General features: G+C 44.7%; 1 protein-coding gene across 1 annotated transcript; it reads right to left on the bottom strand.

Annotated features, from left to right (window-relative positions):
• Positions 1-27,219, bottom strand: GALR2 (galanin receptor 2). Its single transcript, XM_068262458.1, has 2 exons — positions 26,876-27,219; positions 1-1,260 (listed from the first exon to the last, which is right to left on the bottom strand). Exons 1-2 carry the CDS (start codon positions 27,217-27,219, stop codon positions 483-485), a joined length of 1,122 nt encoding a protein of 373 aa, XP_068118559.1. The 3' UTR covers positions 1-482.

The raw sequence follows: 27,219 nt of genomic DNA, 5'->3' as shown, positions 1-27,219 counted from the left end.
GTTTAGTACATCACGTTTCGCAGGTCTACACCCGCTTCATCAGGCAGTGAAAAAAGGAGTACACAGCAGTGTAATGTCAGAGTCACACCTGGCGCCCGGTGTTGATTGATTGGCAATAGAATAGGGAAATATACACATGTGTGCGTCTTTTGAGCTGTCCAGGGCTCATAAAGTGTGACAGCTTGCAATGTTTCCACTCCTCTGCTTATTTGCTTTGCATAGGTGATTGCAGAATAACTAAAGTGAGGGAACACAATGTGCAAGAGACAGTCGGCTATTTCCAAGATCTATTGTGGTATTATGTTTGTGTGTGCGGCATGCGCATGGCGGAAGGTGGGTGGGGGTGTTTATGTGGCAGCATACAAACATTCACTGTGATCAAGAGTCATGTGCCTTGAAATACATCTTAATTACAGAAAGATAATGCTCCTGATTACTTTCAAGGATTATAAGTAAAGCTAAGCGTGCTACTTCTTATTTTCCTATGTTACATTGAATGTGTGGAATGCTGAGCCCCGTTTATTTACAACTCTCTCTGTATCTTCCCATGGGCTCCTGGGCTCCTGACAACAGGCAGAGCAATGCAAAGGGCCATCACTCAACTGGGTCACTTCCGTACATGCTACTTCCAGCGTGATGACGCCAACATGGGCAGCAGGAACTACATGGATCTTGTTAGCTGCTCTCTTACGCAACAGCAAACAGCGAAATATCTTCCGGAACCCCTTCCTGAAGTGCTTAGAGATCAGAGCGTACACAACGGGGTTAACACAAGAGTTGGCATAGGACACCAGGTGTGACAGGATACGCAGGGCATATGTGACGTTGTTAAGAGGAAAGTTTCCAAACCATACACAGAGAATAAGCAAGTGGTGGGGAAGCCAACACAAGCAGAACAAAACAGCAACAATGATAATCATACGGGTCACTCTTCTCTTGGCCCTCTTGGATTCTGACATATCATCAATAGGGTCTACAGATGTCCAAAGGTATCTTATGGTGCGGGCATAAGTGACGCTCAGAATGAGCACCGGGATGACATAGCTGAATATAAAAGTACAGAGGTCCATGGTCTTACGGTGGGAGATTTCCCAGACAGGGTGACAAACAGTTAGATTAGCCATCTGAAACTCTTGATAGTAACTCAGGTAAGGTCCGGAAAAGATCAATGACAGGCTCCAAATGAGAGTGATGGCCATCAGAGCATTCTTGGGAGTGCGAAGCTCTCGGGAACGCAATGGATAACGTATTGCGAGGTACCTGTGTATAAAAGAAATCATTCAGTAAGAAATGTGATTTACATCAATGGAACCAATATAATTAACAGCATTCGGCTGCTTGCAATGTAACCAAGGACAACACAACTGAATGCCTCCTGAAAGTAAATATCGCACACATTTTCTTTTTGTCTTTAGTCAGTTGAATAAAAGCAAAAAGCTGAATACTTATTTAAAATATTTATACAGTTTATGAGTTGATTAATTGAAAAATTGTCCTTAATACTTTCTCCTTTTCAGTTGTAGCACCTGGTAACAAAACTACAGGTAAGAGGAGCCTTTGGTCCCAACCATCAGCAATTCCCTCACAATCAGCAGAGGCCCAACTGCCCACCAGCTGCCTCAGCAGATCACTGCCACCTGCCGCTCTGCTAGTTTCTGCATTGCTTACTAGGAACACTAAAGACTATGCAAACATCACATTTCCTATTTGATTTATGGCAGATTCAATCACTCTGATGGAATCTGTTGGGAACCTATAGCACAACATGTTTGTTCAGGCATTTGCACAGAAGGGGCCATTTTATTTGCAATAAAATGGCCCCTTTGGCCGCTCAAAATAAGCTCCAACACCGGTCGTGATAAACTATGCCTACTACCCGGGGAAGCTCCGTCCAACACCAGGACACTTTGGAGTTGAGAGGCAGCCCTCACCTGCAGGGCCGGTTCAAGTAACAATTGGGCCCTGGGGCAAAATTAGCCTGGGGCCCAACAGACACCCCCCGACCAAAAAGCATCATTAGAGGCCCTTTGTTGCAGCCAAATTTACCTCCTGGGCCCCTGAGCTGGCGGCTGACCCTCCCCCAATCACCTCCCAACTTAACAGACTCTGCAGAGTCCCTGGGGAGCAACAGCTAAGATGGGGGAAGGACACCTTGGGGGCCCTTACAGACTATGGGGCCCTGGGGCAATTGCCCATTTTTTCCTATGTTAGCTCCGGCCCTGCTCACCTTTCTCTCTCAACACCCACACTGAATTATCCCTTCCCCAGCATCCACACTGACCACTCCCATCCCCAGCAGCACCCACAGTGACCTATCCCCTCCCAGCAGCACCCACAGTGACCTATCCCCTCCCAGCAGCACCCACAGTGACCTCTACCATCCTCATCACCCACAGTGAGCTTTTTTTTTTTTATATAACATTGAATCATTCTGTCATAGTTGCAGTTTTCAACCCCCACACTGTATTTTAAAAGTGATAAAACAGAGCAGAGCTAATGATCCTTTGAACTTTACTGCAGTAAAACCTTATCTCAAGCAGTCTCTAACTGTTTCTTGGCAGTGCTTTTCATCACATCCATGGTCATTTTTTGGGGCACCTTCTCCCTTCCAGTGATATATATCTTAAACCAGGTTCTTAAAGGATACCTTAGTGCAACATAAGTCGCCCTCCAGTACAGCTTACCGATCCCCAAACCTTCTTCCTGCTCGGAGTGTGTGCAGGCGCTGCCCGGCGGCAAGCGTCGTTGTCAAAAGTACGTAGTGTGCCTGCACAGAGCGCTGTCGGCCATGGGCGCATGAACAAGAATGTGCATCGCCAAGCAGCGCTTGCGTGGTCAGCCGCGACCACACTTGGTGTACAGATCCCTTACTACCTGGGATGATATGTTCTGGGGGTCTCGGGCCCCCCCTGCACACCTGGGCGGAGCTACAAACAGCCAATCAGATTTCACCCATTCATGTCAATGGAAATAATGTAAAAGGCTGCCATTCTCACAGTAATAAAGCCAGCGGGCCATATGCAATTCACTTTTTCACCTGAGTTTTCTCCCAGGAGATAATCTGTCATCTTCGATTTAAAATAACTTGTCAGCACTTTTCAATTACAAAAGTACCAAAAAGTAAATGAAAAAGTACTATCAAAATTAATTTGAGTATTTTCTTGCTTTCTGGTGGCTTAAAGGACATTTTATTGACAAGTTTAAAATTATCACCTAGGCAAAAACTCCAGAGTCCCCACACTTGGCACAGTTGGTCACTTGGTGACCGAGGTTACAAATCCAGGAAAAGTGGGCGGAGCATAAAACAGCCAATCAAATTTCAGCCGTTCATTTTGAATGGGAAACAGTAAACTGCAGCCATTCTTACTCTGTTAATGGCAGGGTTATCAAACTTGGTACACTTGGTCACTGGGTGACTGGGATTAATATTCAGTGGGTGGAGTCTACAACAGCCAATCAAAATTCCCCTATTGATTTTCAAGGTTAATATTTAAATTGCTGCCATTCTTACTCTGCTAATGGCAGAGGCTTCAAACTTACTACAGTCGGTTATTAAGCGACTGAGGTTCAAATTCACTAAAGGGGGCGGGGCCACAAACAGCCAATCAGATATCCTTGGTGGATAAACTGCTTCCATTCACACGTTTGATGCCAGGAACCTGAAAGCTCACAAACTTGGTCATTGAGTGACTGTGTGTCCAGGTTACAAAAAGTGGGCGGATCCAAAAACAAATTTCTGTGGGAAAATATAAACTGCAGCCCTTCTTATACTGTCAATGGTAGGGTTCTCAAACTTTGCTCACTCTTACACTACTAATGGCAGAGGCCACAACCTGATACAGTCATTCATTGGGTGACTGGGGTCCAAATTCACTAAAGGGGGTGGAGCCACAAACAGCCAATCAGATTTATCAGATTGATTTCAGACATTCTGTTGTTGGTAGGGTTCTCAAACTTGACACAGTTGGTCACTGGATGACTGGGATTCATATTCATATTCAGGAAAGTGAGCAGAGCGTACAACAGCCAATCAAAATGCACCTATTGATTTTCAAGGGGAATATTTACATTTTTGCCATTCTTACACTATTAATGGCAGAGGCCTCAAATCTGGTACAGTCAGTCACTGGGAAGGGGGTGGGCCACAAACAGCCAATCAGATTTGTTTAATTTAAATGGGAAAATACAACTTATTGATGCCAAGGTGACTGTATGTCAAGGTTAGAAACAGTGGAAGGAGCCAAAAACACCTAACTTTTTAGGAGACACCATCTTACCTACTCCCATACAGCTGCAGGGATGGTTATACTAGGATTCCTGTATGGGACTGCTTTACTCCAAAGTGTCCCAGATGGGGAGGAGCTTCCCACAGGTGGACTAGGCTTTCCGTGCACAGTGGGCAGGGCTTATCACAGCCAGGGTGGGGCTTCCTTTTCACAACCAAAGGGGACTTTTTATGGATTTTTAAAAAGGGGGGGTACTTGAGCACCAAGTGCTCCCCTTCCCCTCTGCAAGTGCTTGGCCATAACTTAAGGAATTCGCAGAGCAGAAATGGATCATGGTGCTAGGAGGGTGGTTAGTAATGATGTGTTGCATGGCTCAGGGAGATGGTGGTCTGGTAAAGGGGGAGAGGGGTATCAGATGGAAGAGGGGCATATTTGAGGAACTAGTAGAGATGGTGGTGAAAAGGAGGACATACCGTAAATGTGTGTGTGTGTGGGGGGGGGGGGGGGTGAGCCTTGGGGAATTAAAGTGGCCATACACCTCTCAACTTGATGGCCGATCCACCAACCATTTCGATAATTATCAAATCAGATGAGAATCTGTGCCACCACACACATGCCCAATCAAAGATTTAACTGAGTTAAAGGAATACTATCGATGTATGCATTTATTTTTAAATGCTGTATGTTGTAGCACACATTAGGACAAGTACTAGGAGCAATTTGATTCCTCACACAGCTGTTCCTCTCAGCTGTAAAATCCTCCGTCAGTTTTGGCGTCAGTGTTGGATACAAAATGTATCTAATACTGGGCTCCCAGAGGGCTAGACCATGTCTCTGCACAGGGGAGTTGCTATCAACTCCTCAGTTTATAGTTTAATTATGACCTTGCTGAAAGAATCTTTTTGATATGGTGGTAAGGGGTTAAAGATTCTAGCAATGTGTGTTTATTATCTTTGCTTCTCTTTACTGATAAAGATACTAATAATGCTAATTGTAGACAGTGGTCTGCCCCTCTCAGCAGCTTGTAAAGTGGATGCATCCTGGAGTGAATGCCTCAAGCAGGCAGCCAGTCTGAGTGTAAACACAGACTAGTGTTATAGCTAGTTATATTCCAGAAATATTACAGCTCATTTAGTTACCTGTTACCACCTCAGATCAGCCTATTTCTCCTCATGTCTGCTGCATGCTGTGAGTGACACAGTGACATATATTTGTGAGCTGTGTGACAGAGTAACCAAGCAGCTCAGGGTGACCCAAACTACTATGAGCTGTGTGAGAAATGAATTTTTAAGCAGGGATAGCGAAAGAGAGACCTGGGTGAATAAATAAAGTGCCCCTAGCACTAGTGGTAATGTGTACACTAATATAGACTATTAAAAAAAAAAGTCGTTTCAATCGATAGTATTCCTTTAACCACTTAACGACTGCCTAACGCCCATAGGCGTCGGCGGGTCGTTAGTGGTATAGCATGGAAACGGCCGATTGAACGAGCGGCCTTTCCATGCCAGTTCACGGAGGGTGTCTCCGTAAACAGCCGGAGAGCCGCCGATCGCGGCACGCCGGCAAAATGTAAACGCGCGGGGAAGAAATCCCCGCTGTTTACATCACACAGCGCTGCTGCGCAGCAGCGCCATGACGTAGATTGGCGATCCCCGGCCTCTGATTGGCCGGGGATCGCCGGCATCTGATAGGCAGAAGCCTATCCTATCAGGTGCAGGACGGATATCCGTCCTGCGCCGCTCAGGAGGTGAGGGAGAGGGAGGGAAAGCCGGGGAGGGCGGAAAGCGCTCCGGAGGGGGGCTTTGAAGAGCCCCCCCCGGAAAGTGCGGGTAGCCGGCGGCGATCAGACCCCCCCCAGCAGGACATCCCCCTAGTGGGGAAAAAAGGGGGAAGTCTGATCGCCCTGGCTATTTCCTGATCGGTGCTGCGGGCTGGAGAGTCCACGCAGCACCGATAAGAAGAAAATCCCCTGGTCCTTAAGTGGTTAAGGTAGAAATTGGTTGAATGGATCGATCTGAGATGCTGGGAAATCTCAGGCCGATGTGGTCGGCCAAGTGTGATAATCACAAACGATGAATGCGACAGAAACCCCGGCCGTTGTAATTCAAAATGTAATATGTGCTCCCCGGTGCCAGTGCATTTATACTTTACATGTCATGCTGTCCAAGTGTCCTTGCTGTATTTTTGCATTTGCATGTGACGTGACTACTGGTATACAGCACGTGGTGCGCCTGTGACGTCATTTGGGCGGCCATGAAGACAAGCCTGTAGCTTGTGTTTTCCCTCCAGGCCAAAAGGTCCCAGTCCTCCCTCTGCTCCTACTGGTGGTACCAAACTTTACCTATCAAACATCTTATTCTCTTCTGAGTGCTAGCCGTGCTTGAACTGTTTATGGATTCTAACTGTCCCCCAAGCTACAAAAAATGTACCGGTATTTGCTGCTGTCTCTCTTTGGTAAATAAATCCACTTCCTGACAGGACAAGAAAGAAGTCAAGGATATTCTACCAGAGGGTGACCATGAATAAAAGTACAAATGTAGATTTTGGCGAAACCAACGGGCAACTCTTTATGTGAATATCCCATATGCTCTGTGCCGCTGTAAATACATTATTGAAGAACCTTTTAGGGTAATTATAATGGGTAGTACGGTATCATTGGCAATGGTTTCCCGTTTGGATAGATGTCTATCCTAATATGGTACGGTGTATTCTGCAGTCCCAATCTGCATGGCTGCTTTGGCATATTTATAAACTAGTGAAGAAGAGTTGTGGCAAGTGGACCCCGCAATAAATCCCAGGACAGCCTATAATGGAAGCTATAACGTTTTATGGGCATGCTCTATACTGTTATGCGGTTACCAGATGGAATGAAGCCTCTTTAACAGTGTTTGCCTATACGGATCGCTAACAGGCATTTTTATTGTATGTATATCTTCAGCATTCCTGGATAGAGCCCTGTGATTTTGGATGTCTACTTGGGCATTCAATGACAACGTTCGATGGAAGCCATTAGAAGAGAGGTCAGTGAGGCGACATTTACAGTAAGACGCAAAAAATACATTTAGTGAAGGTACAAGTAGCAGCAAAAATAAAAAATTTGATTCTGATGTAATCACTGCAAGGACTAATAACTATTTATCTTTTCGCATGTACCCACACAATCCACGGCAATGAGCTTGTAACCATAGGATCGTCAGTATTCCAATAATGATACAATTAAAGTACCGCTGAACTGAGAGGGGGTTTGATTGCTCCAGGTGCCGTTTTGTGAATGGTGTCATATGTCACAGCACCTTTCAGTCCAGTGCCCCGTGACCCCCTGGTCACCCGAAATCTTCAACTGACTAGAACGTCACTATGGGGGGGAGGGGAATTTGCAGTTATTCCCCCTAGGAACACCCCTGATCACACCCACTTGTAACCCCATCATTTTAGACCTGTAAAAAAAAAAAAACACAGCCCAACTCACCTACTCCAGGTTCCCTTCGCTGTCTTTTCTGCCCTGTCAGCTCTCCTGTTCCACTGCAGTGCTCTCTTGTATCTGCTGGCATTTCTACCGCTATAGCGCTGACCCAGAAGTGCTTTCAGGTTACTTAAGCATCAGCAACATAGGGGTGAGGATGCTGGCAGATATGAGAGGATTCAGCGACAGAAACGGAGAGCTGACAGGGCGGAAAAGAAAGTGAAGGGATCCCGGAGTAGGCGAGTTGAGCGTTTTTTGTTTTTTTTAACAGGTCTAAACATTTCAGTAAGAAGTACTGTAAAGTGCCGTTAGATGTGCATAGACAATAGGTTATTTCACCTAAAACATTTGTTCCTGATCGTTAGGGGTACTAATAGGGGTAATAATACATACTGTAGCTGCATAGTTATTTGGGTTGAAAAAAGACATACGTTCATCGAGTTCAACCAGAATACATGCTACCATAATGAAAACCCACACATTTTATCTGCCATTTTCCCCAGTTATAAAATATATAGAAATAAAGGTGAGTTTTTTTCAGTTTTGAGTTCATCACTAATTACAAGCACATATTTTCAAACTTTCAGTATTATACCCTGTTGACGTACATATTATGTCAAGAGGGTTCCCATTCATTGATCCCCCTACTAACGGGCGCTGGCAAGTGTGGCGGCCATTCGCCGCAATCAGCCCCAGGCCGCTCATGAGGCGGGGTGAGGCGGGTTCCTCAGGTGGCAGAAGTGGGGGGGGGGGTGCCTGCCTGGCAGTGGGTGGGGGGTGCCGAGCTGGAGGGGGTAGAAGCCAGGAAGGGGGGCAGTGAGCACAGAGGTGGTCAGACCCCTCCCTCACTCACCTGAGTCCCCCCGGTCTGTGCTCCCCCTCCAGCTATTACCGCAGTGTACAATTATCAGGCACCAGCGGGGAAGCGATGACTCGCCCCCTTCTGCATTCCACCGCTCGTCACTTCCTGCCACGCTGACCACTGTACTGTCCAATGGGCGGCATTTCAGGAAGTGACAAGCGGTGGAATGCAGATGGAGATAAGTCATCGCTTCCCCGCCGGCGATAGGAATCGCAACCCACATAAGGCTCTATCCCCTGAATGAGTCGATTGGGAGGAGCCTTATGCGGAAGCCGGAGTACGTGTGGAGGGAGGAGGTGTAGCGGTGCACAGGACGGCTAGGGGACCCGATTTTACATCTAACGGCGGCTAGTCCGCGAGGTCGCACGGGGGGGGGGGGGGCCTGTTAATGTACTCCGCAAGCCTTTCAAAACCCGCACCAAATGTGAGTGTAAACTAGTAATAAAGATACTTGGTTTTAAATATGCTGCGCAATGAGGATGTTTATTGTTGTTGAGGTACAATGCATGCAATATGCCCAGATGATCTGTGACGGAATGCTGGTATAAGGAAGACTACAGGAGGTTCGAGGGTGAGGGGAGCCTGTAAATACCCCAGAGGCATATTAAGGCCTATGTAATCCAGGCCCACCGCTGTTGGTGAGTGGCGACCTCACAGGGTGAATCTGGTGGAGGTGTAGGATACAGTAGAAGAGGAGCGCTGTTCTGATCCTGATAGTGCATAAAAGAAGAATTGCTTATTCTTAATACAGAAGCGCACTGTAAGAGACTCAGGTCCGGGACGAGGCATAGGCTGGAGAGGCTCCAGCCTCAGGGCGCAGTGTAGGAGGGGGCGCACAATTCATTCAGCTATCATTCCTAATTGTGTATGAAGCAGAAAGAAATAAGAAAAGTGGATACATGGCAGTGACTGCAAGCCAGATAACTAGATATTAAGGTGTTGGGGAGGTTGTGGGGCCTGTGGCCCTCTTAGTCTAATAGCAATACGTGTGTGACGGCTGGGGTGGGAGGGATGAGGGAGGGGCCTCTTAGTGAAATAGCAATCAGTGTGTGACGGCTGGGGTGGGAGGGATGGGGAGGGGCCACTTAGTCTAATAGCAATCAGTGTGTGACAGCTGGGGTAGGAGTGATGGGGGAGGGGCCTCTTAGTCTAATAGCAATCAGTGTGTGACGGCTGGGGTGGGAGGGATGGAGGAGCGCACTTTGGTGTCTCAGCCTTGCGTGCTGGAGGACCCTGTCCCGGCTCTGAAAAGACTGTATCACCTGGCCTATTGTGAATTTGTGGAAATCCTGTCTGGAACCTCTTTATATATATTGACTATATTAGTAATAAGATTGATCATATTGATCCAGAAGGGCCACATAAGAAATATAGTATCCCTTATAGGTGATTTATGTGACCCCTGGGGAGCTTAAGTGCTGTGTTATTGGTGTATAAAGATCTTAGACAGCGCTTGTAGAAAGCATTAAGTTGATGTTCTGGTTTGGCGTATGTTGTACACGTCCCCAATGCATACAAAAGAGTGCTCAGGTCTGGTACACAAGGACTTTGGTGGCAACAGTAAGTTTTCCGTTTCTATAAACACAAGCTGTTGTTGATGGTTTACCAATGCCAGTCTATTTCTTTGCTATTGTTGTTGTGCAGATGTTGTTGTGGAGCCAAGATAACAAAAATGATCATCAACTTCAAGAGTAGCACCGCCCAGCTGTTGGGCTGCTGGTCTGTTTCTTGAACTATAACATTGGTCTTTCTGGTGTTGACACTCACAGAAAATAGTTGACAGGCACAACCAAATCTTGTAATAAGTTCCTGCAGCTCCTCTTCTGAATTTGCTGAATTTGCTGAATTTAGGTTAGGGATACATCTGTAGGAACTCATGCCCAAAACTGTTGCCATAGAGATGACGTCCCAATCCCAATGGGTGACAGTCATAGCATATGTATACACACCTCATCTCTACCCCATATTATTGTATTTTGAATGTATCTCTTCAGGCAGCTTTTTCCAGGTAGACAGAAATAAACATAGGAAAATTCTATAGTTATTTGATCAAGCTTGTTTTCTTTCCATTTAGACCTCTTTGGGGCAACATGGCTCTTGTCCCTTAAAGGAAACCTGAGACCAGGTACTTATACTTACCTGGGACTTCCTCCAGCTCCATATGGACAGCGGACTCCATTGCTGTCCTCCATGGCTACTAATTTCTCCCGTTCTGAGCTCAGTTTTAGCCAGTTGTGCTATTCTGGGCATTTGCGGCCAGGCTGGATGCACTTCCCCTGTTGTCCTCCCGCGGCCAGGAAGGCCATGGTAGCGTGACAGTGGCCAGGCTGTGCATGGGCAGAAGAACACAACAATAAATTCCCTCTCTGATCTCTGTGATAGACTCACATTGGTCATATGTTCAGCAGCTAATGAAATTGGCTTCTGGATGGCGCACATAACTCAGCTATCATTAGACATGGGTGTGTGCAATTGTGTCAGGAAAGAGGAAGCCAGTATAGTAAAATCTAGGCCACATTCGGCTTAGGCAGCCACAAGCAAAGCAGACAGATTTTGCTACCCATGATCCCCGGGGAGGTTAATGGCAGCACTGATGACAAAGTTCCTATGGAAGAACTTCCTGGTCCATGTGACGTTGGTCACTTTGAGAGAGAAAGAAACCAACAGACAAGCTCAGACAGCATCTCCTTATTTTGTGCGGCATTTTACAAAATTATATTTTAGTGTGAACGACCTAATTGTTAAAGTGTAGGAGTTTTCTAAACGCTATGACAAAGTCTGCTCTAAGTACAATTAGAAAGAAGATGCACCTAGAAAAACAGGATGTTGTCATCTGAGAACTGTAATCTTCCGTCCATCTCCAGTCCACTGAACGGACATTAAATGCAGCGTGATGCAAATACTAACAGATGACAATGGGCATCAGTAGATGGGCCAACCAAAATGTAAGTGGAAAATTGATCAGTTACCGCTCAAAATGGATGTAGCATAGTGTGAACCAGGATCAGTACAAGCTGTCAGATCCCACTAATGGTCACATAGTATTCTTTTATAGGATTAAGACCGCTTAAAGAGAAACTCCGACCAAGAATTGAACTTTATCCCAATCAGTAGCTGATACCCCCTTTTACATGACAAATCTATTGCATTTCACAGACAGACCATCAGGGGGCGCTGTGTGACTGATTTTGTGCTGAAACCCCTCCTACAAGAGACTCTGGTACCGCGGTACTCTGGGCAAACTGCCACAATGTAACAATGTTCTCAGACAGGAAATGGCTGTTTACAGCTGTCTCTAACAGCCAAAACAGCTAGAAGCAGCTACATAACCTGCCCACAGTAACAATGTCACCATGTAATAAATGTCAGAATGTAAATCGGGGAGAGGAAAGATTTTACAATGAGCAAACACTGACTAAATCATTTATACATAATTATTGTAAAAATGAAGCACTTTTTTTATTACATTATTTTCACCGGAGTTCCTCTTTAAAGGTAACATTTTTCTTCATTTGCATAAACATTTTAAAAAGCATATTTTTGTGAAAATGTGCTGAAAGCAGAAAATGGGTTTTTGATGTAGGATATTCTATTTCATCTTCAGTATGATCACTGAGTGCTTGTTATATAATTATAATAACATTTATTTTGTAGCATTTTTCTTCAAGGGAAATGAAAGCACAAAACACGAAAAAATGCATTATGGACTTATGATGAATATTATTCCGGTCTTAAAGGGATACTGTAGGGGGGGTCGGGGGAGAATGAGCTGAACTTACCCGGGGCTTCTAATGGTCCCCCGCAGACATCCTGTGTTGGCGCAGCCACTCCCCAATGCTCCGACCCCGCCTCCGGTTCACTTCTGGAATTTCAGACTTTAAAGTCAGAAAACCACTGCGCCTGCATTGCCGTGTCCTCGCTCCCGCTGATGTCATCAAGAGCGCACAGTGCAGGCCCAGTATGGTCTGTGTCTGCGCAGTACACTCCTGGTGACATCTGCGGGAGTAAGGACACGGCAACGCAGGCGCAGTGGTTTTCTGACTTTAAAGTCAGAAATTCCAGAAGTGACCCGGAGGCGGGGCCGGAGCATTGGGGAGTGGCTGCGCCAACACAGGATGTCTGCAGGGGACCATTAGAAGCCCCGGGTAAGTTCAGCTCATTTTCCCCCGACCCCCCTACAGTATCCCTTTAAGGATTTGTTTTTGGCGTGAGGTCCATAGTACTCAAGATAGATTTGCTTATAAACTTATAAAATTAGATAAGAAACCATCATAAAAATAATTTAGTAGCTGTAGTATTGTACTGCGCTCGCCATCAGTAAAAGTAAGAAGTTTTAAATCAGGATGATACCATTTATTGACTAACTTAATTAAAGCGGAATATAACCCTGCATTTCAACTTTGCTCTAAAACATTATTTACAGCATATTATATGCAAAAAGCATTTTTTTTTTTACTAGACCAGCGTTGGAAGGGTTAAACACAGAGGTTTTAAGTTCCGTGCAGACGTTCAGATAGTTACATTCTATTTAGTTAGATGTATCTATTGATAAACAGTTACACACTCTTTGGCTGTCCTCCAAGCTCCTTCTCAGTGAGAGAGATGAGTCACAATAAACACTTAGATACATATTTGTAAACAAAAAGTATCTAACTGAAGTTCAGATGCGTCTGCAGAAATCTCTAGGGACTTTAAAGCCCTGTGTAACCCTTCCAATGCTGGTCTAGTAAAAATGTAATAATGTTTTAGAGTAAAGTTGAAATGCAGGGTTATATTCCGCTTTAACTTTTGATTTTGAATGTACAATTCCTCCCGCTAACCGTAAATTAAATCATTCAATGTCGCCACACCAAAATTCTGCAAAGACGGTCTATTGAAGTGTTATAAGTCCTGGAAATTGCGGCTATAAATAGCTGGCGTGTAGTGAAGAGTCTGCTATTTATAGCCACAATTTTAGGGTGCCCAAAATTCCATCTATTGCCGCTTTTTATCGTGCACCATTAGCGAAGTGCCATTTTCCAGGTACCTAAAATTCCAACTATTGTTGCTACTCACGTTTTTTGTGCCATTGGGAGGCTTTTTAAGTTAGGCGCCGTGGGGGAGATTTTTAGGTTTAGGTACCACCTGGGAAGGGGGAGGGAGTTGTTAGGGGTAAGCACCCCCAAGGGGGTATTAGGGTTAATCCCCACCAAAGGGGTTATTTAGGTTAGACACCACAAAGGGGTGGAATTAGGGTTGGGCATTAGTAGACTTCTCCCATGATGAGCACACGCCCTTTCGATACATACCCTCATTTAGGGCTATCATTCATCAATATTCTCAGGAAATAAAACTTATTCAGATCTTTGGAAGATTGCTCTGGCAAATGTAGCCTGGGACTTCTGATGAGTCCCTGGAATCCAATTAGGTTCTGTCATCTGATGAAAAGTATTGCAACATTTGTCTGGTCTAAATAATGAGTACTATGAAAAGCTGTAATAATAATATTAAGCCACAGGAGGGCAATATTGTTGTTCTTTTAGATAAATTGCATATATATTAGTGTTGGTCGTAAGCTGCTAATTAAGATTACACAAAATTTTGCGTACATTTTACTCAATTACAGCCATACGTAATTATGATTTGGACATTCAATTAATTTCATGTAATGCATTTATAAATTCACGTAATTTTTGTGTGATTTCGTGCTGACTTTGGCTATATAAAATAATAATAATAATACATTGTAGTTTTTGAGAAAATGGATTTTACAAAAAGGAGTATTTGTCATTTTTCTAATTTAAAAAAAAAAATTCCTTTGCATTTTAAAAATTATTTTTCTCAAAAACTACAAGGTCTTTATTTAAAAATGATTATTTTTGACTTGTGTTGACTCTTATTAACATACACAGTAATTTTGGTGACTATGGCATGTATGAGGACTTTGCTATTAGTGTAACCCTGTATCAGCCACATATAGCACATATATGTGTGCTGCCGGCGGGGTGTAAGCTTCTTGTTGTCTCAGAGGAGTTCCACAATCCTCCGCCAACCCTCCTCTACCTGCCAGGACCCTCTTCTTCTGTGTGACCATGCTTCTCTCCATGTATGTGCACAACCATGCTGTACTGGTACCAGCAGCCATGAATGAGTGGCTCTGTGCTACTGGGCCGGCGTTGGCCATGCTTTGCACCTGTGCAGTGCAACCACGCTCATACATGGAGGAAAGGAAGGCCGCAAGCAATCTCTGACTTTCATGTCGAAGATTGTTTACAGTGTCCCAGCGCAGCGCAGGAGGGGGCGTAAGGAGACCGGGGAAGACTTTGGACCATCCAGAGGCTTCTCCTACTGAGGGACCTAACTTTTTTATGGTTACAGGTACTCTTTGATAAACACACTGTTTCAATACAGGATGATCTTTGCCACATATACAGTAGAGTCCTGGTTATGCAGAATTCAACTAACCAGAAGTCTCAACCAACCAGCACAAATCACCGGCAGTACTCAGCCTTGAAGGCCAGCTTCTTAGTTTGTGGGCTCTGCTGTGCTTAAAGACTGGCTCCCCGACTCCCCCAAGGTTTATAGACTTTCAATTACTGTATTTATACAGAGTTCATGGTATGTATACCGAGTAGAATATAGTGCTGTATTAGCTAGGCCTATTTCTACCATGGAGTCTCAAGCAACCAGAAAACACACTTACCTGGCATCAGCCGATCGCGTTGGTGCCGGACAACTGTGACACTACTCTATGTATACTTTCTCTCCCCTTTGTGCTTCAGCAGGATTAGCAGGATTTTCTCCTAATGTAATTTCCACCGGGCACAGAAAATGTCTAATAGAGCAAAGGTGAATATGGCTCTTGGCAGGAAGGGTACAATAGCCTGCTGGGTGAAGTCATTAAAGAAGCATTGAGGGCGGGTTCAGATTGAGCGCTGAACGGCGTTTGCGATTTGGCTGGCAAAAACTCACATTTTACCACAATTTGTGCTTGTGATTCCTGTTCAATAGAACGAGAATCACAGCGCATTTGTCACTAAAGCACTGACTGCAGCACATTTGCAATTGATTGCAAACACTGCAGTGACAACATATCCATAGGGATACATAAGCAGCAGCGCTTTGCTGATTGCCGGGAGATCAGCAAAGTGCTGCAAAAAGCACCAAGTGTGAACCAATGCAGGTAATGTGAGGTACTGGTCCCTGTTACTGAATCCTTTCCTCTTCATCTTCCAATTCAGGGATGGTCGTAGTCAGCCAACTTCACTACGCTGGAACTACGCATAGTTTTACGCAATTACGGCTTCAAAATCAAATATTCGCTTCGTATGCATTTCGTAGACTACGCATTAAGATACGCAATTACGTGTAGTGCGAAGCGTAGTGTATGCGGATGCTTATGCCCGTATGCAAAAAATTGTATGGTGAGGAGAACGCCAGCGCATACCACTAAGGCTGCATCTGAAATGACCACCAGCTCAGTGTGCAGCACCTAAATAGATTTTCTGCACACTCCGCATTCAATTCAGATGCAAATCATATGCAAATCTGCCACTACTTATCATGCAAACAGGAAACTCAGGAGGAGGGGCTGGGAGCAGCTAACCTGACAGTTACATAGTTACAAAGTTAAGGAAAGGTGGGGCTGCACATCCCTAAACACATGTTGCAATTGAATGGTTAATCGCACAGGCATACACCGCCTCTGCCAGACTGAAAAACGCATGCCCTGCATCCAAGACAAGTGCTAACAATTATTAAACTAGGAGGAACTTTAGCTTCCAATATGGTTTGCATGCAAAGTATATTATACTAGACACTTGCGCCACGGTGAGGCAAACCTCCGGGCAAGCGACCTAACCTAAATTTAAAACCTCGGGAGCAGCTATGCAAAAAAAAAAATGTGTAACTTACATTTGGTTGAACATCGAGGAGAACGCCAGCGCATACCACTAAGGCTGCATCTGTAATGACCACCAGCTCAGTGTGAAGCACCTAAATAGATTTTCTGCACACTCCGCATTCAATTCAGATGCAAATCATATGCAAATCTGCCACTACTTATCATGCAAACAGGAAACTCAGGAGGAGGGGCTGGGAGCAGCTAACCTGACAGTTACATAGTTACAAAGTTAAGGAAAGGTGGGGCTGCACATCCCTAAACACATGTTGCAATTGAATGGTTAATCGCACAGGCATACACCGCCTCTGCCAGACTGAAAAACGCATGCCCTGCATCCAAGACAAGTGCTAACAATTATTAAACTAGGAGGAACTTTAGCTTCCAATATGGTTTGCATGCAAAGTATATTATACTAGACACTTGCGCCACGGTGAGGCAAACCTCCGGGCAAGCGACCTAACCTAAATTTAAAACCTCGGGAGCAGCTATGCAAAAAAAAAAAATGTGTAACTTACATTTGGTTGAACAGCGAGGAGAACGCCAGCGCATACCACTAAGGCTGCATCTGTAATGACCACCAGCTCAGTGTGAAGCACCTAAATAGATTTTCTGCACACTCCGCATTCAATTCAGATGCAAACCATATGCAAATCTGCTACTACTTATCATGCAAACAGGAAAATTAGGAGGAGGGGCTGGGAGCAGCTAACCTGACAGTTACATAGTTACAAAGTTAAGGAAAGGTGGGGGGAAAAGCTGTGCATCCCTAAACACATGCTGCAATTGAAAGGTGCGCAGCCTTTCCCCCCACCTTTCCTTATCTTTTTCCTTAAAAATTTTTACGCATTAATTCCTCCGCTAAATACTTAAGCTGGCCACTAACGGTCCAATTTCTAGCGAAAAATCGTTTGAGCGATCAGAAATTCTGATCGGATTGCTTGTAAATAATCTCCATTGGTGGACACAATCGATTATGAACTAGTGAAAAAAATGTCGCCCGAATGAATTTTCGTTGAACGAAAATTTGGATTTTCCTGGTGGTCGTGATAGATAGGAAGCAAAGATTGGTTAGTTGATGGTGTAGTGAACGATTTTTCGTCCGATCAGAATTTCTAATCGCTCGAACGATTTTTCGCTAGAAATTGGACAGTTAGTGGCCACCTTTAGGCCTCATACTCTCCTATGCATACATTCCCCTTGGTGGCTGCATGGTGTAATGGTTAAGGGCTCTGCCTCTGACACAGGAGACCAGGGTTCGAATCTCAGCTCTGCCTGTTCAGTAAGCCAGCACTTACTCAGTAGGAGACCGTGGGCAAGTCTCTCTAACACTACTACTGCCTATAGAGCGCGCCCTAGTGGCTGCTGCTCTGGCGCTTTGAGTCCGCCAGGAGAAAAGCGCAATATAAATGTTATTTGTCTTGTCTTTCCAATGCGTAAATTTGTAAGCATACAATCGCATGCGGATATTTAAACGCGAGTAACGCATTCATAGTCCACTATGCAATACACATGTTAACTACGCATAGTGGACCTATACTACATGTAGCGGCACTTCGCTATGCGTAAATTCATAAGCGTAGTTTTGAAACTTCACCTTTGAACTACGATGCGTAGATGCGAACTATGATGCGTAAATTCGCACTGGCGTAGTTTCTGCTCATCCCTGCATCCCGCAGGACTTCAGTTCCTGCACAGTGACATAGATGTTTGTCTACTGCGGTGGATGGCCGGCCGCCACTCGCGCCCTCGCAGGTACTTTTCACCACCCATTAGAAGGGAGATGAATGAATTGGAACACAGCTCCCATTCATTAATCTAAGTCCCCGTTTAAATGATCGCCATCATCAATGACATGCCACGATCATTGTAACTATCAGAGTAACACGTCCACGCATTGCTTCCTGTTCGCCTACTTATAGTACGCTAATAGGAAATAATAGGCGAGGACATCTTGTGGCCAAATAATAAAATTACACCTACAATTATTTATTAAAAATAAAAAAAGACCCATATATATATATATATATATATATATATATATACTGTGTATATATATATATATATATATATATATATATATATATATATATATATATATATATATATACATATACATTTAAAATTAACCCCTTATCTCCCTCCCTCTCACATAGTTAAAGGGATACTGTAGGGGGGTCGGGGGAAAATGAGTTGAACTTACCCGGGGCTTCTAATGGTCCCCCGCAGACATCCTGTGTTGGCGCAGCCACTCCCCAATGCTCCGGCCCCGCCTCCGGGTCACTTCTGGAATTTCTGACTTTAAAGTCGGAAAACCACTGCACCTGCGTTGTTGTGTCCTCGCTCCCGCTGATGTCACCAGGAGCGCACGGCTCAGGCACAGACCATACTGGGCCTGCGCTGTGCACTCTTGATGACATCAGCGGGGAGTGAGGACACGGCAACGCAGGCGCAGTGGTTTTCAGACTTTAAAGTCAGAAATTCCAGAAGTGAACCAGAGGCGGGGCCGGAGCATCGGTGAGCGGCTGCGCGGGCACAGGATGTCTGCGGGGGGCGGAGCATCGGTGAGTGGCTGCGCGGGCGCAGGATGTCTGCAGGGGACCATTAGAAGCCACGGGTAAGTTCAGCTCATTTTCCCCCGACCCCCCTACAGTATCCCTTTAAGTAAATTACATGCATATAACAAAAAAGACACATTAAAAAATACATAATTACTGTATATTCTGGCGTATAAGAAAGACAAGAGTATCATCTCAAAATCCCGGGGATCGTCCTATACGCCGGGTGTCATCTTATACGGCGGGTGCTGAAACTTCGGAGTGGGACTGGAGAATCTGCGGTTGCCACATACGGTGGGGGGGAGCTCAAAAACGCCCGTGGCTGTATGCGGTGACCGTATGATAATAGCAAGAGCGGTGCTGTACAAGTATGGTAGAGGAAAATCCACTCGCCAGGATTCCTGGAAGAAAGTGACTTAACGCGGTCCCGATGCTGAGGTGAGGGGGCATCTCACTGTAGAGGCTTTGTATACTACAACCAGCCAATCACTGGTGAGATACATCGCTTGCTGTGATTGGCTGGTTGTTGTATACTGGGTACCACATACAGTACAGAACCAGTATCTGCACCTGCTTATACAGTATAGCACCAGTACATACAGTACAGTATACAAATGTCCAACAGTCAAAAAGGGTCATCTTATTGGGTGAGTATATCCCAAAATGTATATTTTAACTGGAAAAGTTGGGGGTCGTCTTATACGCCCAGCCATCTTACACGCCGGAATATATAGTAGTTACCTTAGGGAATTAACTTTTTAATATGGATGTCAAAAGGGTATATTAATGTCATTTATGAAATGATGGTCTTGTAATTAGTGATGGACGACAAATTGAAGAAATGCACCTTCATTTCAAAATAAAATATTGGTGCCATACTTGTACTAGGGAAATATTTTAAATGTTTTAATATTCGGAACAAATGGGCTAATAAAATGTGTGGGTTTTAACCATTTCAGCCCGCGGGGATTTTTCACCTTATGCATCAGAGCAATTTTCACCTCCCATTCATTCGCTAATAACTTTATCACTACTTATCACAATTTATTGATCTATATCTTGTTTTTTCCACCACTAATTAGGCTTTCTTTTGGGTGGTACAATTCGCTAAGAATTATTTTTTTATAAATGCATTTTAACAGGATTAATAAGAAAAAAATGGAAAAAAAATAATTATTTCTCAGTTTTTGGCCATTATAGCTTTAAAATAATCCATGCTACCATAATTAAAACCTATTTATTTTATTTGCCCGTTTGTCTCGGTTATTACACCATTTAAATTTTGTCCCTATCACAATGTTTGGCGCCAATATTTTATTTGGAAATAAAGGTGCATTTTTGTGTTTTGCGTCCATCACTATTTACAAGCTTATAATTTAAAAAATGTTCGTAGTATACCACCTTCACATGCATATTTAAAAAGTTCAGACCCTTAGGTAACTATTTAGGTCTTTTTTATTTTATTATTGTAATTTTTTTTTCCATTAAAAATGTTATTTGGGTAATATTTTGGTTTGTGAAATAATTAATTTTTAATGTCATTAGATGTGTAAAATGTAGTGTAAAAAATATGTAGATGTAGTTTTACTATTTGGCCACAAGATGGCCACCTTGAGTTTTTTTTTTCTCCTTGTGCTTCTCGCTAACCGGAAGCACAAGGAGGATGCGGAAAATGTTATTTGCAGAGAGACTGAAGTAAGAGCGCTTTGGTTTTTCTGCTGGGGACACGGATCGGTGATCGGGAACCATGTTCTCGTTCACTGATCCCAGGGCTACCGGGGGACAGCACAGGGACATGTGGCGCGATTTTCTTGTTAAAATGCATTTAGAATAAAATAATTATTGGCAAAAGGTACCACCCAAAGAAAGACGAATAAAACAAGATATAGATTATTTCATAATCATTCAAGTAGTAATAAAGTTATAGGTTAATGAATGGAAGGAGCGCTGAAACGTGAAAATTGCTCTGGTACAGAAGGGGGAAAACCCCTCAGTAGTGAAGTAGTTACCAGAGAAACATGTAGCTGATTTTATATGTGACGATAGGGAACAGTTAAAACATTCTTGTTACTATCACATCATCATATTAGACCACAGCCAGAGTTTCTGAACGTTTTAGGATAGAAACGCACCAGGCAGAATCGCATATGCATTTTACATAGCACATAGTGGAAAACGCATATGCGATTCTGACTAGAGTGTTCCTACTCTTAATTAATTAACCTGTACAGGACCGCGTCACACCGATGGGCGTGACCGTGGGGGCAGCCCCAAGACCACCTAACGGCGCCTTCAGTCTCCCAGCAGCGAGTGCAGTCTATTTAGTACTTACAGTGCTGCGATCTAAGGCAGCGCTGTACAGGGGACAACCGTGTCACTCGGCTGTCCCCTCCAGATGGACAAAAGCGATCCGCTGTGAAGTGGCGGGGGGGGGGGGGTCTGGGGGGGTGCGGAGGGGCTGGGGGGAGGAAAACAATAGTAAAAATATCACAAAAATAAAGGCAAATATTTATAAAAAAAACCATCTGGGGTGCGATCAGACCCCACCAGCAGAGAGCTCTGTTGGTGGGGAGAAAAAAAAGGGGGGGGGGTCACTTGTGAGCTAAGTTGTGTGGCCCTGCAGCTAGGCCTTAAAGCTGCAGTAGCCATTTTTGTGAAAAATAGCCTGGTCTTTAGGGGGGGGGGGGGGGGGGGGTAAAGTCTGCCTGTGGTCCTGAAGAGGTTAATAGTTGTCCATTCCAATCCCGTAATACCCAGATAGCTCATGGTGACCCAGTACCAATAGGAAAGTATAGGGGCTCAGAGACCAGAAAGCACGGATGTGGAGCAGAAAGTCTGAGACAGGTTGTACGCTTATAAGCTATAAGCTCACTATACACCAGCCGTTCTGGATGTGGACCTGGCTTACAGGGGCATAAGAGATGATTTGCATATTTGGAAGTGATGCATCATGGGAAACCGCAGTTGCTCACTGAAAACTGAATTATAGCAAAACATCTGTTTTTAAAAAGGCAAAATTGTATCCACAGTTGTCCTATTGTAATCTTGTGCCTGCACCTTTTTTTTTTATAAACTGAGGCTTTTCTGGACCGGAGAACGCCATGAACGGTCACTTGGATTTAGCATAGAGCAAACATTTGTATTTCATATCTTAAAAAAAAAAATCCATGAAATGTAAAAAAGTATTTGAATAGTCTGTCTGGTCGGCTGGCCAACTTACCTACACAAATCAGAAAATTGCAAAAAAAAGAAGGTAATTTGCATAGCAGGCGCAATGACAAGGGGTTATCTTTAAACACATACGTAATAAGTATTGATTTAGGATGAAAACATTTATTGGTTAACTTAGAAGAAAAAAAGTAATTTTTTCAGATAATAAGCCTTCTTCAGACTCAATTCCTGTGTCATTGAGTCTGTGTCATACAGGAACTGAGTCTGAAGAAGGCTTATTAGCTGAAAGCTTGCTATTTTTCTTCTTATTTAGCCAATAAATGGTATCATCCTGATTGAAAACGTCTTGCTTTTACCGATGGCTAACACAGAACAATACTCTGGTCTACCATTATTTACAAAAAGATTCCTGAAAGCAGCAGCTTGTAAGGCTCAACACAAACCAGGATTTGTAAAGGATAGCGGAGATACCGCCGCATGGGCAATCTCCGCGTATCAGCCGGCGGCCTCTGCCGCGCAGTTACATGCTGCTGGTTCGCCTGGTCCTTCTATTGCACATAGATTGAGAGCTGTGCGCGCGCGCCAGGTGACAGGACCTTTATGCAAATAGAAGGGGAGTCAGCTGATCTGCCGGTCAGCTGATCTGCTGTGGAGCGCTTGGAGTATATATAGGACCTGCCTGTCAGTTGCTGGTTGTCTGCTGTTGCAAACGCTAACGTGTTAGCGCTCAGACCTTAGTCAGATCTCACAGTGTGTTAGAAGCAGCTGGAGCTGATGATCCACACTTAGCCAGTTTCCGTTGATAGCTTAAAGTACTAATTGCATTGTGATATCTGTGTACTATACTTTAGTCTAGATCCCAGGTGTTGAAACCAAGGACTTCACACCTAGAGTCTAGACTAGGATATTGCTATATTGCTACTATTTATCTGTTATGATCTTCTGCTTCCCTGACTACTCTCCTGTTGCTGATTCGGTACTTCTGCCTATCTGATTACTGTTGCCGACTGTGCCTGAACCTTAACACTGAAGCAGCCTTCCGTCTTGTTTCTGGTGTGATTTGGACACTACTGCTCCTCAGGGATCCACTGGCTGCAGTACAGTCTGAATCCCCTGCTCCTCAGGGGATCCTTAGCTGTACTGTGGTCTTTAATCACCTGCTCCTCAGGTGATTATCCTTGCAGCGCAGTCAGTGGTTCCTGCTCCTCAGGTGTCCACTGGCTGCGATGCAGTCTGAATTCCCTGTCCCTCAGGGAATTCTTGGCTGCAGTATTGTCTGAATCTCCCGCTCCTCGGGAGATCTCATCTCCTCAATACTGTCACACCAAAACACTATTCCACATTGGGTGTCCTGTGTCTAGCTATACTAGTATTATTGATGATTCTGCAGATCACCACATAATCAGGTATAGCATCTGTATTATTGGTGATACTGCAGATCACCAATAATGAGAAAAAATCTGTGTTGCTGACACCAATCGTTACAGGATTACAGTGTTTTCAATAGCAGAAACGCAGCACTTTGTTCTTCAGTGTAAAGCTCCTTGTTCCAGTGGGCAGTTTCTGTCCACATCCGAAGAGGTGATAACATTATCATTTGTTTACATCCCGTTGTCTGCTACAATTAGTATAGAGCCAGCAGCAAGGACAACTCTCTCTGCTGTAGAAGCAGAAAGAGCTGAGAAGTGATCACTAGATAGATTTTAATATACAAATACAGCAGCTATGCAATCAAATGCAATGGCAGCTTTCAGAGCAGATAAACTGTACTTTGGGATTGTGCTTTTGTGCACAAGTGATATTGTCTGACTACAGATTCTGAATACGATAACTATATAATATAATGTCATAAAAGTAAGGAAACCCATGTTTATTGAATGTTATGTCAGAGTTTTAACCAACTTCAACCTTTTAGCAATGTTGGCTGGCAGATCATTTTGAATAGCGTCACACCAGGTTTGTAAGATCACATCTAATCTCCAGTGACTCTCATCCTAGGAGACTCTTCATATATAAAGACAGATGGGTGTGATAGTGTCAGTCTCTTATGCAATGAGCAAAGTGATATTTAGTGATAAAGCAGAAATGGAATTTGTAGGTTAGTTACTGTAACCTGAGCCCAACAGCTGGAAGAAAGAGGTTACTTTATCTGCTGTATAAAGAGCTTCACGTTTTAACGGTACTTTATGACTGACTGATTTCCTGCAAGATTGTCAGTGCAGCTTAAAGGGATACTGTAGGGGGGTCGGGGGAAATTGAGCTGAACTTACCCGGGGCTTCTAATGGTCCTCCGCAGACATCCTGTGCCCGCACAGCCGCTCACCGATGCTCCGGCCCCGCCTCCGGTTCACTTCTGGAATTTCTGACTTTAAAGTCAGAAAACCACTGCGCCTGCGTTGCTGTGTCCTCGATCCCGCTGATGTCATCAAGAGCGCACAGCGCAGGCCCAGTATGGTCTGTGTCTGCGCAGTACACTCCTGGTGACATCAGCGGGAGCGAGGACACGGCAACGCAGGCGCAGTGGTTTTCTGACTTTAAAGTCAGAAAGTCCAGAAGTGAACCGGAGGCGGGGCCAGAGCATTGGGGAGTGGCTGCGCCAACACAGGATATCTGTGGGGGACCATTAGAAGCCCCGGGTAAGTTCAGCTCATTTTCCCCCGACCCCCCTACAGTATCACTTTAAGTTACATTTACTGATGTCTTATTGTATTAAAAGTCTATGTGATGTTTTCCATATTTATATTGTGGCGACATGTTGATCAGCACTAGCTTGAGTAGCTTACAATTAAGGCTTGATTCACACATAAAAAGGTGTCCAGCCAAGTCCTGTCAGTTTCTGACAGTTGGCATCAGTTTTGCATGTATTTCTATCACTGTGCTCACACATAAATCTGTACATTTCCACTTCGGTCCAGTCCTGTTAGTTTTGTATTAGTTTTGTATATGTTTCTATGGCTGGGTTCACACATAAAAGGTGTACATTTCCACCCCAGCCCTGGCAGTTTTGTATCAGTTTTGCACTCGTTTCTGTGGCTGTGTTCACACACAAAAAGGTGTACATTTCCATTCCAATCTGGTAAGACTGATAGAAAATGGATGAAAAACATGCTGGACAGGATAGTACTTGACTGGACTGGAAATGTGCAGATTTATGTGTGAACTGTTTTGCACCACAGACATAAACATAAAGTATCACTAATACTTTCTAAGTGCCAAAACCACAAGAAGACTGACCTGTAAGAGTGCAGACCTCACAGCAAACTATTCTGCCTTCTCAAATGAGGATGAGTGAGGACAGACTGCTGGCATTTTCAAAAAGTACTTGTAGCAAATGTATGATAGAGCTGATGTAGTAGGGTAGGGACATGGAGGCTGCCATATTTATTTCCTTTTAAACAATACCAATTGCCTGGCTATCCTGCTGATCCTCTACCTCTAATACTTTTAGCCATAGACCCTGAACAAGCATGCAGCATATCAGGTGTTTCTGACATTATTGTCAGATCTGCCAACATTAGCTGCATGCTTGTTTCGGGTGTGATTTGGACACTACTTCAACCAAATAGGTCAGCAGGACTGCCAGGCAACTGGTATTGTTTAAAAGGAAATAAATATAGCAGCCTCCTTCTTACTTCAGTTGTCCTTTTAAAGTACTACTGTAGGGGGGGTCGGGAGAAAAAGAGTTGAAGTTACCCGGGGCTTCTAATGGTCCCCCGCAGACATCCTGTGCCCGCACAGCCACTCCCCGATGCTCCAGTATCCGCCGCTGGTCCACTTCCGGAATTTGCAAATTAAAAGTTGAAAAACCACTGCGCCTGCGTGGCTGTGTACTCGCACCCGCTGACATCACCAGGAGCGCAGACTGTACTGGGTCTGCACTGTACACTCCTGGTGATGTCAGCGGAAGCGAGGACTCGGCCACGCAGGTGCAGTGGACTTGAAAGTCGCAAATTCCAGAAGTGAACCGGAGGCGGGGCTGGAGCATTGGTCAGTGGCTGCGCGGGCACAGGATGCATGCGTGGGACCATTAGAAGCCCCGGGTAAGTTCAACTCTTTTTCCCCCGACCCCCCTACAGTACTCCTTTAACCTCCTTAGCGGTCTGGACGAGCTCAGCTCGTCCATTACCACCGGAGGGTGTAGCTCAGGCCCTGCTGGGCCGATTTTGATGAAATAAAAAGGAGCACACGCAGCCGGCACATTGCCAGCCGCGTGTGCTACCTGATCGCCGCCGCAGCGCGGCGTGCAGCGGCGAAAGAGGGTCCCCCCAGCCGCCCGAGCCCAGCGTAGCCGGAACAAACAGTTCCGGCCAGCGCTAGGGGCTGGATCGGAGGCGGCTGACGTCAGGACGTCGGCTGACGTCCATGACGTCACTCCGCTCGTCGCCATGGCGACGAGGTAAGCAAAACAAGGAAGGCTGCTCAATGCGGCCTTCCTTGTTACTTCTGATCGCGGAGGCGATCAGAAGAACGCATCCGGAGCGCCCTCTAGTGGGCTTTCATGCAGTCAACTTTTAGTTGGCTGCATGTAATAGTTTTTTTTTAATTAAAAAAGAACCCTCCCGCAGCCGCCCTGGCGATCTTAATAGAACGCCAGGGAGGTTAAAAAGTGTACCTGAAATACTAATACCAATTTCATCACTAACATAACTACCGGTTTAATATTTTCTCTTTAAAAAAATAATAAAAAGAAAGAAAAGTAAAGAAAGCTTATCCTACCTGTCAAGAGAGACGGTGGTGAGGGTGAAACTGGAGGCATACATGGTGAGGTATATGAAGAAGTGCACAGCTTTACACATGAAGGGGCCAAAGACCCAGCTGTCCAGGGTGTAAATAGTGGCTTGAAAAGGTACACAGAAAATAATGAAGCAGAGATCGGCCACGCCTAGATTCAGGATGAAAAGATTGGTGGTGTTATTTATCTTGCCATTCCTTAGCAAGACTGCCAGAACTAGGCTGTTGCCCACTGTGCCCACCAGAAAAATAAGGGAGTAGAGCACTGGGATGAGCACTGACTCTGGATGAATGCTGTCTGAAGAGGAGGTCAGGAAAGAGACATTCAT

This window comes from Hyperolius riggenbachi, chromosome 12 (genome assembly GCF_040937935.1).
Source record: "Hyperolius riggenbachi isolate aHypRig1 chromosome 12, aHypRig1.pri, whole genome shotgun sequence".
NCBI lineage: Eukaryota > Metazoa > Chordata > Amphibia > Anura > Hyperoliidae > Hyperolius > Hyperolius riggenbachi.
Note: the sequence above shows the minus strand (reverse complement) of the source record. Positions and strands in the feature narration are given on the sequence as shown.